Source organism: Heloderma suspectum, chromosome 2 (assembly GCF_057233095.1).
Source record: "Heloderma suspectum isolate Gila_16-S chromosome 2, 16-S_ref, whole genome shotgun sequence".
Classification (NCBI taxonomy): domain Eukaryota; kingdom Metazoa; phylum Chordata; class Lepidosauria; order Squamata; family Helodermatidae; genus Heloderma; species Heloderma suspectum.
Window position 1 is genome coordinate 83,638,446 of NC_139459.1, and position 13,849 is coordinate 83,652,294.

The 13,849-nt window shown below is 38.9% G+C and overlaps 1 protein-coding gene across 1 annotated transcript in view; it reads right to left on the reverse strand.

Annotated features, from left to right (window-relative positions):
- The window catches only part of FBN2 (fibrillin 2), a 262,921-nt gene that overhangs the window by 96,448 nt on the left and 152,624 nt on the right, over window positions 1-13,849 (reverse strand). The window contains exons 21-25 of the mRNA XM_084832107.1: window positions 12,903-13,040; window positions 8,142-8,192; window positions 6,531-6,656; window positions 3,302-3,529; window positions 176-301 (exon numbers count right to left, since the gene is read on the reverse strand). Of these exons, the coding sequence (XP_084688233.1) occupies window positions 176-301; window positions 3,302-3,529; window positions 6,531-6,656; window positions 8,142-8,192; window positions 12,903-13,040 (669 nt within the window). The remainder of the gene's footprint in view (window positions 1-175; window positions 302-3,301; window positions 3,530-6,530; window positions 6,657-8,141; window positions 8,193-12,902; window positions 13,041-13,849) is intronic.

Consider the following 13,849-nt stretch of genomic DNA (forward strand, 5'->3'; position numbering starts at 1 on the left):
CTAACAGTAGTGGTGGATAGTTCCTAACCAACAAATAATTCAAAGTAATGAAAAGTAGCAATGGGATGCAAACATGAATGCTATCCAAGCTGCATTCTGCGAGGAGACCAGTGGGCACTCAAGCCTCCCCTGACATTTATCTATGCTTCTCTAGGGAGTCCCATCTCAAACTTACCTGTACAATTTCTCTCTTCCATATCTAATGCAAATCCACTGTTACATCTACATTTGAAGCTCCCAATTGTGTTTCTGCATTTGCCATTTGCGCACATGCCAGGGAACACTTTGCACTCATTTATATCTGTAAAAGGAAAACAGATAAAATATGCTTAATATTTTATGGAATATGTGCACATTTATCAAATAAACAGTGCTTCCTCAAAGATACTACCTTATCTAAGTCAGGGGTTGGCAACCTTTTCAGGGCTGAGGACTGTATTCCCTTGGGGAAAAGTGGCCAAGAACCACATACGGGTGGTGGTTGGGGCCAAATCCCAAAGTGGACAACGTCAAAGTCAAAGGTGGGTGGGGACATCCTCTTTCTCTCCCCTTCATTCATCCATCATCCAATCATCCACTATTCCATTCATATTCTCCCTCCATTTAACCACCCCACCCCACTCTCTCACATGCACACATACCCCATCTAAGGGAAGCAAAGCAACATCCCACAAACATCCCCTCTACTCTCCCCCTCCCATTGTCTCTTTATACTCTCACATACTGACATCCATCCATCTACCCCAAGCCGATCTACATTACAACTTTAAACTGGTTTCAAACCGGTTTATCTAAAGGGATCCTGCAGTTTCATGAGGGTACTGAGAATTCTTTGCTAGAGACCCCTGTCCCCTGCCCAAGCGGCCCTAGAGCTACAGTTCCCAGAATTCCTGTATTTGGTAGCTGTAATCACTAAAAACAGGTTTGAAACCAGTTTAAAGTTGTAATGTAGATTGCCCCCTATTCACACTTTCTCATGATACACACACAGCTTCCTTCCTTCTGTTCACACACTGCCTCCCATTTACACACTTACTTTCTATTTAACTTTCCTTCCATGCTGAGTTGGGAAGAAGAGGTTTCTAGCAGGCAAGGAAACTGAGCCGCTAGTGGCGAAACACGTTGCTCTGTTTCTCCACTAGCAGCTCAGTTTCCTTTCATGCTGGGTCCAGAAGAAGAGACTTCTCTGTCTCCTGGTCTAGTAGGAAAGGGAAAGTTGTAGGGAGGCGGCCACCTTTTGTGGAATTTGATAGGGGGTTGCTTGGGCAGCCACAGTGTGCTGCACTGCAGGCCTCCAAGGGGCACATGTGGCCCACCGCCTGGCCAAATGTGATTTCAGTGAACGAGAACAGTGGAATCTATAGTAAATACACCAGCTATTTCATGTCTTCAACTGATCCTATCAGTTATATCTTAAAATAATAATGAACATTTTAAATCAGAAGCTATGATTCTCTGGCTGGTGGAGTTAATACTGTAGGAGGTAACTTAAATTGAAGAAGTAAAGATTTAGATTATTTTTCAAAACAGTAATTAGATTATTTTTCAAAATAGTAATCAATTGGTCAAATCACCAAGGGAGGCCGTGGAGTCATTACTAGAGGAAGAATATAAATGCATATATAAGGGATGGAATTTTATTTATTTTTATTTAACATATTTCTAGGCTGCCTTTCAGGGCAGAAGCCCTGATATTTGCGGACTAGGTAATAAAGTGCAAAGAGATAGATTAGACCTTGTATGGCCTAATTGTGTACTCTGAGGGCCACTCTATTGTTCAGACAGTGGTCTGGGAGATAGAAGGGTATTTTGCCAAACAACCTCATTCCTTTGTAGGTAGTCAGGCTCTAGAATAAACTCAGCTTCACAGAGTAAGGGCTTCACAACTGTGGGCATGGCTGAGTTGCAAAACCCAAAGAGCAGAACACAGTTTAGACCATCTCTACATTTCACAACTTTTGAAAGCAATTTTCTTTTCTTTATGAGTGAAATGGCGAAGAATATTCTTTCCATACCTTCTTTTGAATTGCATAATGGTAAAACTAGGCATTACATGGCAGACTTCCTGACATTTGTAATGTAAAGTGTCTGTAAGTGGCTGCAAGCTTGAGTGGAGAAATGGTTGGGGGAGAGCTGCTTACAATTTATTCTTCCAGGTATTTTCCTATGCAAAATCACTTCTCCAAACTACCTTTCCAACTTTGGGTAAAAAATATTAGTTTAGGTGATTTTGAGTGGAAAAACAGCTGGGGGATAAAGGATTGAGCAGCCCCTCTCCCTATTCTTCCATTCAAATCCTCAGTCCCCTGCAGCTGCTTTTCTTAACAAGAGACTGTTATACACATCTGCTATGTAACATCTAGCTTGACCATCTAGTTGCTTGAATAATTTGCATCATACAGTGAGTGAAGCTGGACAAGAACACAGGAAACACAGGGACACAAGCTTTCCATCCCACGTCTTAGAGGAGAGCCTTCACACAATGCGCACAACAAGGCAAGGGTTGAGGCTGGGATCTCTTGAGTCCTATGAGAATCACTCAGTAAGCTTTTCTACATGAGGTTGTTAATCTGCTGTATCTACTTTTGGTTTTATTGCAGAATTGGGATCCCAGCACTACATGAGGGCTGTTTCCTTTCCTGCTTTTCTGCTGCATAACATCTAGGTAGCACTGTGGTATAGTGGAATAGCACAATTACACTAGTGGAAAAAGTGCTTTCTTTCACCTATACAAATAATACCACAGTTTCCCTGCTCTAATAAAAACTCACTAGAAGGGCTGTTTAAAAACAGAAGAAAACTAGAGAGCGACAATATCCTATACCCGTAAACTACCCTCCGTAGGGAATGATGAGCGCACAAAAAAGCGCCTTGTGTAGAAAAGCTCAATGAGCAGCTACTATGCCCACCACAAGAATAGACTCCATGCTTTCAGAGAGTGGATAGCAGTTCTATATGTGGTGCTTATAAATCTTGTTATAAGAAAGTATAACAAATACTAAACATATTTTTATGTTTAAAAATACATGTATAAAATTACATGTATAAAATTACATGTAAAATTTTACATGCATAATGTAAAATTATACATGTATAAAATTATAGAGAATTGTATAATTACATGTATAAAATTACATGTATAAAATTATACAGAATTTACATGTTTACATGTAAATTATTGTATAAAATTACATGTATACATGTATAAAATTATACAGAAATATAATTCATGTTGTATTTTGATCAAACAAAAATGAATGATACTGTCCTTTACAAAATACCATAATTAATGTTATTTTACCTTTATAAAATGGCCTTCCAGTTAAAATATCTCCTCGGTTGGAAAAGCCTGGTCCTCTGGGACATAATGCTTCATACTCCTTTGTTCCAGGCTTGGGACATTCCTCACAATCTGAGCCCCAAGCAGCCCCTACAGCACAGCAGCAGGTGTCCATCCGAAACTTCCCAGGGACAGGGTGAACACACTCATCTTCATCCCACTTCAGGTAGCATTGCTCCATTCGGATATCTACACATTTTATAAAAAGCAATACCACATATTGACATATAGGAGCCCTAGTCCTAAAGTCTCTACATCACCAAGTATGTGGCTTATTCTGAGCATCCAGCTTGGCTCCGGCTTGGGCAAATGCACCTCTAAAAATTTAGAAAGAACTAACAGAAACTAATGATAGCGTTACTGTACAATGGTAAAAGTGTATTCTAAACACCTGTTATCTACAAAGCCAGCACTATTTTATTATTTATTTATTTATTGCATTTATATCCCACCTTTTTTCCTCTTGCAAGGTGGCTTACATTATCCTCCTCCTCTCCTTTTTATCCTCACAACAACAGCCCTGTGAGGTAGGTTGGGCTGAGAATCTGTGACTGGCCCGAAGTCACCCAGTGAGCTTCCAGGGCCGAGTGGGGACTAGAACCCGGCTCTCCTGGCTCCCATTCCATCACTCTCACCACTGCACTACACTGGCTTATAAATTCTATCCAGATCCATTGAATGCTTGGACACCTGCTCCCAGTTTATTGTCAGTTAAAGGTGGCAGATAGGAAGCAATAAAATATGGCAATCAGGTTGTGAGTGTATGTGATGAAGGGGCTGTTCATTTATTTAATCCAAATTCCCTCAGGCAGTAGTCTAAAGCCTGAAAATTTCATTCCATTTGGATTTAAAATGTCAAAGGTATAGTCTGAAGAAGACATGATGGGTCTTCCATTGAAAAGTATGATTTCTGGAAAACAAATTGCAAACTGAAAAGTGAATGAACTAATTTCAGATTAACTGAATAGAAACAAAAGTTTTATGAAATAAAGAAATTACAAAATAATTTTAAGTCCAAAAAATGAATGTTAAAATGATTTTTTGTAGTGCACATCCCTAGTATGGTGTTTAATCCAGATTTAGGCTGAATTTACACCCCACAAAACTGCCATATTGAGTTCTACCCAAAGTATTTTTGGTAATAACATTGCACTCATGTGTACTGATTCCACACTACAGCTGTATATAACATTCTTCAGAGGAAGGATTGTCAGACTGAAAAAATTGTGGAGTCATTTATATATTCTTTATTTATTTTTATCCTGCTTTTCCATACCTAGAATCCACAAGATGGCTGATGGTAAGATCATAAAAACAATGGGCAATCACAGGTGTGTGTGTGTGTGTGTGTGTGTGTGTGTGTATATATATATATATATATATATTCAAATACAAAATGGAGTACAAAAATCAAAAACAGCAATTTATAAAACTACGTTGGAAAGACATTTCTGGCTCCATACTGTCAAATGGCAGGTGAAGAGCTGTGAACCCATCTCCTTAGGAAGAAAAGCTGGACTTGGCAATCATGATAAATTGTGGGAGAAATTTGTTCAGTTCACATTTTAATACAAACCAACCTAATTCGCATTTCCTGAACTAATATATGAACCAGAATGCAATTATCCTTCAGTTTTTGCACTTATCTGTATTTAGCAGTGCAGTTACCCAATCAAAAAAGTATACAAAAATGCATACATCAGAGAAAATTGCAAACAAGAAATGTGTATATTAGGGGAAATTGCATACAAAAAGGCATAGATTAGGAAAAATTGTTTCAAAATGTGTGTATTAAGACAAATTGTGTACTAAAATGCATATATTAGGAGAAATGCGTATGAATTTTCATGCAGACATTTAACCATTTGCAAACTGATGTGGAAATGGGATGAACGATCTTGTCCTTCAAAAATGTAAAAGTTGTAGGAAGCAAAACAGATAGATTTGTCCATCCCTAATACAAGTCTTATAGTCCTTTTCCCCCCAGACCAGCCAGTTCTTCTAGGTATCGCATTTCAATAACTTGATCAAAAACTCAGCCCATCATTTTTATGATTATTTCCTTTCCTGAGTGCATCTTTTCACTGTTGCAGAATGAGGAGTTGTAAAATTTAGTTTGCTGTGCTTGGGAAAGAGGGTCACAGCTTTGTTTCTAATTTTAATTCTCTTTTGGCTATAGCATTTTAAAATGGATTCAATATGTCTACAGTTGCGTCACCAAAAAAAAAAAAAAAAATACTGGCATCTAATAAGTACATATCCAATGTGAAATTCTTAGAAGTAGAGCACGGAAAGTACAATAAAAACAAAACACAAACCCCACATAGAGCCTTCAAATTTTACATACTCCCAAATATGAAAACAGCCGAAACGTTCATATCACTTGAATCTATTGGACACATGACATTGCATGATTTTTTTATTTTTTTAGCATTTCTGTCTGAAAAATTAATTCTACACTCCTATGCACAGTAACTTGGAAGTAATAGCCATTGAACAAAGTATAGCTTACTTTTTCATAAACATGCTAGGATCATGCTACATATTTCGTAAGAAGTAAACTGCATGGTATTATTTAAACTTATCCGAGGTTGCCCTTCCAAAATCATATATATTTTTCTACAGAAATATTTCTCTATTAGACATTAATATTTTAAGGCATGCAGTTGCTGTTTCTATGAAGAAATGTGGTTTTTTTTTTCTCTGAAAGAATGAAACGTTTCTGTTTTATATCGCTCATTAAGCTAAATTTGAAATAAAACCTGAAATCTACTACTGTTTTCTTTCGGTTCAGCAAATACGAACCCTGGTTTATACCTGGATAATTTGTATATTCACAATGACTGGGTTCACACAACACCCACATTTAAGGTTGAGTATGCATTGAGTGTCGGTTGTCATTGAACGGTGGGTTGTTGTTGAACCATGGGCTGTTGTGTTGTGTGAACCCAGCCATGCAAACAATGGTTTATTAACCATGAACAACCCACAGTTCACAACCCAACAATAAACTATGAGTTTTATTCCTGGGTTGTTTTTGGTTAACGAACCACAGTTTGTTCTGGGATCACTTAGAGCCACATGGAGGCATCAGGACATGCAGAGCACTTAGTATGAGGTTAATTGGTGAAATGGCTCTAAATCAAGCATACAGCTAACAGTTGGGTAGTGAAATATCTTGAGTGCTCACCTAAACACACTCTGCCAGTCCCATCCAGTGTCAGGCCATCAGGACACTCACAGTGAAAAGATCCTCTGCTATTGACACACCGTCCATTGGGGCACACACCAGGGAACACTTCACACTCATTTACATCTGATATAAAATATGAGTAGATGATTATGATATATCCTTATTTTAGCAAGACAGGTACAGTCTTTACAGGCTATATAACACATCTGTTAAAAACAACAGATTTTTCATTTATGTAATCAAATTCTTGCAACTAAGACAACGTAAGAATATTGCCCTATCAGATGAGATCAAGGAACTGTATCATGAAGTATAAAGAACATTTATTTCATTTCATTCATTTATTACATTTTTATACCACCCCATAGCCAAAGCTGTCTGAGCAGTTTACAAAGATTTATCATGTTCTTCTTTTCTGGCAGCCTTCTTTTCATTAAGACTGAATCAGTGGCTGTTAAGTAATCACATTTTAAAACAATGCATAAAAATGAGAAAAAGCTATAGATCAACAAAGATGATCAGAAGGTTTAAGATAGTCTGGCACAATAAGCTAAAGAGCTTATATAAATAAAATATAAAATAAATAAATAAATAAATATTTAAATAAATAAATAAAATATATAATAAATAAATAAAATATATAATATTTCTTATTGTCCTAGCTACCTCTTATGGACCACTGAGCTTTCTGTAATGACAATAATTAGAAAAAAGATCTGATTTACTTTTCAAATATGGAGGAAACAGAACATAAGAAAACAACTAGCTTACAACTTGAAAAAGAACAACAAGAGTAACATGGGGGGTGTCTCCACGAGGGATTTACCGCAACTTTGCTGCATTTGGAGGTCATTTGGGGCACATGACATTGTGGCAATCCTGCAGCCACCCTGGAGTTTTGCGCTGAAAACCGTTTTTTCTGAGACTACTTTTAGCCCGATTGTTTTCCTTAATTCGGCTTCTCTGCCCTTCTGTTGTGGTGTGCACCAACTGTCCGCATTTATTCTGGCATGATAGCCCTGCCCAGGGGTGTGTCTTTCACCTGGCTATGACCTTACTCACCCCCATCAAGGCGTATTTCCCCAATGTTTTCCCCACCTGTGTTTCTCTGATTTTTCCACCATTTCGTGCATTGAACGGGAGTAGCTATACCCCCTATAGCACTACAGCACTATCGCAAAATAGTGCATTTGAACGGGAGTAGCTATATCTGCTATTGCGCTACTGAGGTTTTAGAGAGACAGTAATAACAAAAATGGGGGGGGGGGAATTGGGCATAGGTTGCGGAGCCAGGCGCTAACACACACTGGCCAGAGAAAGCAGAAAGGGTGGAACAGGGCGAGAGTGGGAGGGAACAGGCTCTCTAGGTGATGATGTGGATGAGACTCCACCCAGTAGTCACCCAAACAATTCTCAGTAAACTGCCGTGTGACCTGCCAAGAGCCCCAGGCTAATTTTGGGATAATCCAGGCTTTCAAGCCCATGTGTCCCGCAGCAAAGTGGAGAGTGAACTAAACCTGTCACCATGGAGATCACCCCATGGACAATGTAGAACATTTTAATTTTGTTCATGAAAATCACTGTGTTAATAGCAAATAACTATCTTACCTTCACAGGAAACACCTTTGACTCTTGCAAATCCTCTGGGACATGCTGTGTCTACAGAAAAAATAACAAAACAATACTTATTTCAGAACATGGTAGGCCAAAGTATACAAAATGAGCTTTCCCACTGGCAGAAGTGTGACAAATTAAATACTTAGTGGGTGATTATGGAGGGAAAGGGCTGGGAATCGACTGAGATAAACTGAATCTGTCCATCCCTCCCACCCAAACAACACAAACATATATGCCCTAACCAATTTGCATCTAACAGAATCAACTCAGCACATGAGAAATATTAAGGAGATATAAATGAGATACATGACAGTACTCTGTTCCTTTTACAATCTAGCCCAAAACAAGGATCAGTGTTAAAATTATATCAATTAATCCTAAAAAAATTTTCCATATTGAGGAAAAGACCTGTTAATATTTCTATATAATTTCTTCTAATGTCAATTTGAGTCTCCTTTGCTCATGGAACTGGAGGCAAAATCACAGCACCTATGCAAAAGAAAGCGATATTAACAGACTTGGGGTAACTCTAAAATTTGCAGATATGGCATAAGGGCAGAGTAATTAAAAAAAAAAAGGCCCAATAAAAACTAAATGGCATGGAGTGTTAAGTGAGTGAAAGGAAACAAACATGACAACTGGATAGGGAATGGAGGAGACACATCAATATAAAACAGGGGTAGAAAGAGGCATCTCATTGTCCAGATGGATTATTTCCTGGTTCACACCGAGAAGCTACTTTAAAATGTTCTGTATCCTCCACAAAGAGTTGGCCATCCTCCAACTTTTGCACTACTCTGAATTTTGCACTGCAGTTTTCTGATAAACAAATTGGTACAATAATGCATACATTAGAGAAAACTGCATACAAAAATGTATACGGTAGAGGAAAATGCGTATAAAAAGACATATATTAGGAAAAACTGCTTCCAAAATGTGTATTTTTGGTCAAATTGTGCACAAAAATGCATTTATTAGGAGAAATGCATACAGTAATGCATAAGAATTTCCATGCAGACTTTAAACAAAAAAATTCACAAGCTTATGTGAAAATAGGATCTTGTGTCTCAGAAATCCAAAAGTTTTAGGAAGCAAAATTGATTTATCCACCCCTAATGGTAACAAGTCTTATATTACATTGTTAGTCCTTTCCCCCCGCCCCCCCAGACAAGCCAGTCCTTCTAGGTATCACATGTCAAGAACTTGCTCAAAAACTGAGCCCATCATTTTTATTACTGCTACCTTTCCTGAATGCATCTTTTCACTGTTGCAGAATGAGTTTGTAAATTTTATTTTGTTGTGTTTGGGAATTTCCTGGTTCACACTCAGAAGCTATTTTAAAATGTCCCCAGGGATGTTCTGTATCCATACAGAGTTGGCCATAGTCATCAATGGAGAAATAAAAAAATTTAAATGTAGCTGGCATTGGGCACAAGTGTGTCCACCCCCAACCTCACCCCAAATGGAGACCCTCCCCACAAAAGGCAACAAGGACTGACTATGTTCAGTGGGCACAGAACAGTTTGGGGGCAACAAAAAAGAGCAAAATCAGGGGAAGGGGAATCAAATGAGCAGCTGAAATCATGAACAGAAGCACTCAACACTACAACAATTTTGTTGCAGGACTCCACTTATTCCTCAGTAAAACTATTACTACTTCTATTAAGCATAAACATTTCTTTTAAATCCACAGGACATATGAAGATATTTTAGAGTTTTAGAGTTAAATGAAGACTACTATCTGTCTACCATTATAAAAGACTTACGTATATGGCCTGTAGTAAGAAGAGTGGTGTACACAAGCAGGTTTCTGTGTGTAGTATAAAAGTTGTATTGCATCCAACACCTTAGGAAATGAGCACAGTGCCCCTTGCTGGATTCAGACTGTAACCAAACAGATGGTCAACTATCAACTTTGATTGTAGAAATTACTTGTTTAGCTGGCGGAGGGATTGAATCCAGGCACATGCTTCTCCCCACTCACAGCTGATCAAAGTAGACAGTACTGACCACCTATTTGACATAGAAATTATTACGCACAGCTGTGCAAAAAAGCTTAGAGGATCTGGGCCTTAAAGGTTTGGGTTGTTTGAATCTCAGTGTAAAATGTATTAACCACTTTCCCACAGTGAAGTCAACATCTTGTTCATATTACCCTGGACTGTCTAAGCAGAAATGGGCTTTATTAGGGAAGTGCATTTGGGAAATCTGAAAGAAAAATAAATATGAAAATGCGCCCATTCATATTTATTTCAGACTTAATAAATACGAATTAAAAGTAATCTGAATTAATTAATCATGAATTACAATCTTCTTTCTTTTGGAATTCTTTATTTCAAATGTCTTTAGTGTCACACATTTCAGAGAGAGGCAGCTGCAGTCTTTTGATGGCTGGCGAATTGAAACTATTTTGCCACATTTCAGTGAGGTGGGAGTAGAGATTCAGTAGCCATTTACATTGGTTTGCATTGGGAGAGAGAAGGGGTACATACATGAAAACAGCTGGAGGGAGCAAAAATCCCACCCCCTCCCAAGGAGCTCCAAGGGTCCTTGGCAGGGGATGGTATTTTTCTCTGTCTAGCTGTTTTTGAGCATGCACTCCTTCTTTGCCGCAGTGCAAACTAATGGAGACAGCTTCATCTGTGTTGGTTTGCATTGGGTGAAAGAAGGGATGCGTGCATGAAAACATCTGGCGGGGGGAATTCCCACCCCCTCCAAGGATCTTGGGGTATCAAGTTCTATTTGTGTTGGTTGCACAATTCCACCCTAGTGCAATTGCACTCTCTGAATATTAAATTTTTAAAGATCTTCAGCCCCCAAATTGGCAGTGGGAGGGAAACATACCATCTAGAAAGGACACCCTGTCCTTGGTGGGGGAAGGGTTTTTCCTACCCACCAGCCCATTTGGGGGCTTCAGTCTTTTTTCCCCACTTTCCCCACATACTGGAAGCTGAGATAATATATTAGTTGTCAACATTCATAATAAAGAGAGGTAGTACAGAAGCTGCTAGTTTGCATACAATGTGAAATGAAATGTTAACATTCATTTGTGAGCATTGCTGCAGAATTCTTAACAGTGATAACATTTTCTTCTCTCTAACCATGGTTACAACATGCACACTAGTTACACAGAGAATATATCATAATTTTAGACAACATTTAGTAACTGACTTTTCTTATATCTTCCTTTATTAAAATATTTCTAAACCACCCTTCACCCTTACAGAGAGCAGCATGATGTACAAAGGAATGATCAATTAACCTTACAAAATTTAAAAAACAATAACAGCCAAATTAGTCACATGAAATATGATAAATAATAAAACAATAATCATAATAATAATCACTGAAAAGCACCGAATTAGAATAGGCTAATAGGCAAACCTAAATGAAAATGCCTTGGCAAATAAAAAGGTTTTGACCAGGTGCTGAAACTATTTCAGTGAAGACACTAGTCGTACCTCTGATGTAGAATCAATGCAGAGGGCGTTTTACAGTCAGCGTGCCACCACAGAGATCTCCTTGTGTTCACATAACAAACCTCCCATAACACAAAGAAAAGGCTCCCATAACACTGAAGATCTTAAGGCACAGGCAGGTTGGTATAGGGAGAGGTGCTCCTTCAAGTATTTGAATCCCAAGCTTTTTAGGGCTTTAAAGGAAAGTACCAGCAGCTTGAATTGGGTTCAGAAGTGAATAGGCAACCAGCGCAATTCCTTTAGAAACTGTGTAATAGGATTGCATTTGGCTGAACCAGTTAAAATTCTGGCACCTGCACTTTGCACTAGTTGAAACTTCTGTGTGATTTTTAAGGGCAGCCGCATATATTCTGCTTTACAGAAATACAATCAGGATGTTATCAGATAATGGATCACTATGGCCAAGCTATCCCTATCCAGGAATGGCCATGGCTAGCAAATGAGGCAAACCTGGGAAATGGTACTCTGAACCACTGAGGTCATCTGGGCCTGAAGTGACAAAGCTAGATCAAGGAGTACCTCCAAGCTACATATCTGTTCTCTCAGGGGGAATGCAACCCCATCTAGAATAGGCTGTATACCGATTTCCTGGACATGAGAACTACCACCTATAATGCCACCTTCTTTCAAGGACATGATTCAGCTTCAGTTTATTGGCCGTCATCCAGCCCATTACTGAACAGAGGTGCTGCCAGGTTTGATGGCCCCTGGGCAAACTGACTTCTGATCCCTCTCCCCTGATCAATCCCTCCATTTTTAATAACATTTTGTTGGGCATCAGAATTGTTCTGTTCCTTCCTCCTGTGCCAGTGATGCTTGTCTCCTTGCCTCCCTCCTTCCCTCCCTTTCCACTGCTGTCCCACTTGTTTGTTTTTTTAAGAAACCTTTGGGCAGTGGCAGTGTCACTCCCGTTCTCCCTGGCAAGGCTGGGTGGCTACTGGCATCCCCGGCAAATCAAAGTGCTACACCTCCTAGGTTGAGGCGACAGCTGCACAGCATTTTAATTTTAAGTATTTCTCCCCATCTGGGAGGCTGACAGTGAGCTAAGCCAATCAGCCGCTACCTTTGGGGCATGCGGCCAATGAGGGCGCTGGAGCAACAAGATGGCTGGTTCAGCACTTTTCTTTAACACATATGATCAGTTTCAAAGTAATGTTATTGCACAGATCAGATGTTCATTCACTGAACTATTAAAGTATAAACTGAGATATAAATACTTCACCTATATATTTCTGCTAAGTAGCTAGAGAACATTGCAAAGTAAAAATCATACCTAATTCACAGCGCTCACAAGGGCTCCCCCAAGCAGCTCCCAAGGTAGCACAGCATTCTGATTTCAGAGTGGCTCCATTGATGTTCACTTCACAGCGATTATCTTGGATATGCAGCCAACATGTGCCTTTCAGACTGTCTACAATGAATTAAAACAAAATAGGGTCTTCCTAATCCTTCTATATAAATGTCTTTATTATAAATAAAAAAAATAGTGACAGCCAACCTGATCCTGTAAGTGTTTGCTGCTACAGTTATTAGTTGATCACTGGTACAAATTTGATGATGATAGCAATGTATTCCATTTATAAAATTGTACCCTTGGCCTAGCAGGTGCTTGGGGCGATGTACAATAAAAACATTAAAGCCTCATATAAAACCCACAGAACAAAGGAACAATAAAATATTTTATGTTCCGAAAAGGCCCTGTCTCAAGTACCCACCAACCTAGTCTCTCTATGTATCTCTAGGTGGTGGGACATAGGGCATCCAGTGATAATCCTAAATTATGGACAGATTCATATGGAAGGATGAGGTCCTTCAGATATTCTTGCCCCAAACCATTTAGGCTTTGTAGGTCAAAACCAGCACCTTTAATTGTGCCCAGAACCAAACTGTTGATATCTTAAAGCCAAAGCACACATAACAGTTGTGTCTAGTTTTTCCTCAGTTTCCTTTTTTCTAAAATGAAGTCATGGCAGCTACAATCTGCAGCAGAAGTCTTGCATGTGAAGAGATGGCTTATTTTTCTTCTCCACCTTTTTTCTGTTAAAAATCTCCTCCCCAACCTCCAAAAACCCCCAAAGCTTCAGGGGAAAAGTTTTCATATTCTTTACACTAGGCCAAGGTTATTAGCTTTTACTTTCTCTATGACTGTTAAGAAATGTGTTCCTTCTGCAGTATGTACTGATATTATATAAATACAGGTTGCTTACCTATAACTGTAGT